General features: G+C 46.3%; 1 protein-coding gene across 1 annotated transcript; it reads left to right on the forward strand.

The window, feature by feature from the left end:
• Positions 1 to 271: 271 nt before the first annotated feature.
• LOC119343846 (isoflavone reductase homolog IRL-like) lies at positions 272 to 1,222 on the forward strand (the record flags this gene model as incomplete). Its single annotated transcript, XM_037614593.1, has 4 exons — positions 272 to 331; positions 442 to 579; positions 658 to 901; positions 987 to 1,222. Coding segments are annotated over 4 exons (678 nt in total), but the record flags the coding sequence as incomplete, so codon positions are not given.
• Positions 1,223 to 1,258: the final 36 nt, after the last annotated feature.

Genomic DNA, 1,258 nt, shown 5'->3' on the forward strand with positions numbered 1-1,258 from the left:
CCCCCCCCCAATATTCCGAATTTACCAAAGTTCTATGTTTGTTTTGAGTCAAACCTTATTTTGTGAAAGTTCTTTTAAGTTATATCAAGTTCATAAATTATGTTGTAAGACGTCCAACCTTAAATATATGTACATAGTATAAACATAAAAGAATCTAATGAAACCAATTAACTGTACAAGACATTGATATATTTTCATGTAAACTTGGAACCTAGTATAAATCTAGAACTTCACTTAACTTGAATCCGAGGGACCAGAAGCTGGTTCGTAGGCCGAGCCAGCCGGTAATTTGTGCAAGAGCTTCATTGATTCCGGTGTCGCTCTCATCAAGGTATAAGATTAATATCATTTGGTGTTGTCTGCCTTTCTTTCATCTACTCTTTAGTTTTTCACAGTTTTCTGTGTGGATTCTGATATTTTTTTTTTCTGTCTGGTGAGCAGGGAGGTTTATTTGACCACGGGAGCCTCGTAAATGCCATCAAGGGTGCAGATGTCGTGATCTCGGCCGTGGGGACCCCTCAGCTCGACGAGCAGACGAGGATTGTCATGGCCATCAAGGAGGCCGGCAATGTCATCAAGGTCAGTGAGATTATCATTTTGTCTTCTTTGTTGATCGAACGATGGATGCAAATCAATCGCTGAATCGTTGCTGCACAGAGGTTCCTGCCGTCTGAGTTCGGCTCTGACCCAGAGCGGGTTCACCCCGTGGATCCATCGACCACACTTTACGCTGGTAAAATCAGCCTTCGCCGTCTGATCGAGGCGGAGGGTATACCTCATACATATGTCTGCTGGAACGGGTTCGCCGAAACCTACCTTGTGAGCATCGGCGATGTTACGGCTGTTGGCACTGGTCCTCCGTCTGACAAGACCACTGTCCTAGGCGATGGAGATGCAAATGGTATGTAAGCACGCATCATGTCCTTTTTCGTGCCACTGTAAATCCACGCTGTCCTGTGTTGATCTGTATCGATGGACGCACGCAGGGGTGTTTGTGGTGGAAGAGGACATAGCTGCCTATACGGTGAGAGCAATCGACGATACGAGGACCCTGAACAAGATCATGTACATGAGGCCGCCGGTGAACATCGTGTCCCACAACGAGCTCATCGCACTTTGGGAGAAAAAAGCGGGAAGGACTTTCCAGATCGCTCGCATCCCAGAGGCGGATCTCCTCAAGTTGATCAAGGGTAGGGTACATCCATCATTGTGCTTTGAGAATGTACGTAGCTACAACTGTTGCATCTCTGACCACTCT

The sequence above is a fragment of the Triticum dicoccoides genome, unplaced genomic scaffold (assembly GCF_002162155.2).
Source record: "Triticum dicoccoides isolate Atlit2015 ecotype Zavitan unplaced genomic scaffold, WEW_v2.0 scaffold143559, whole genome shotgun sequence".
NCBI lineage: Eukaryota > Viridiplantae > Streptophyta > Magnoliopsida > Poales > Poaceae > Triticum > Triticum dicoccoides.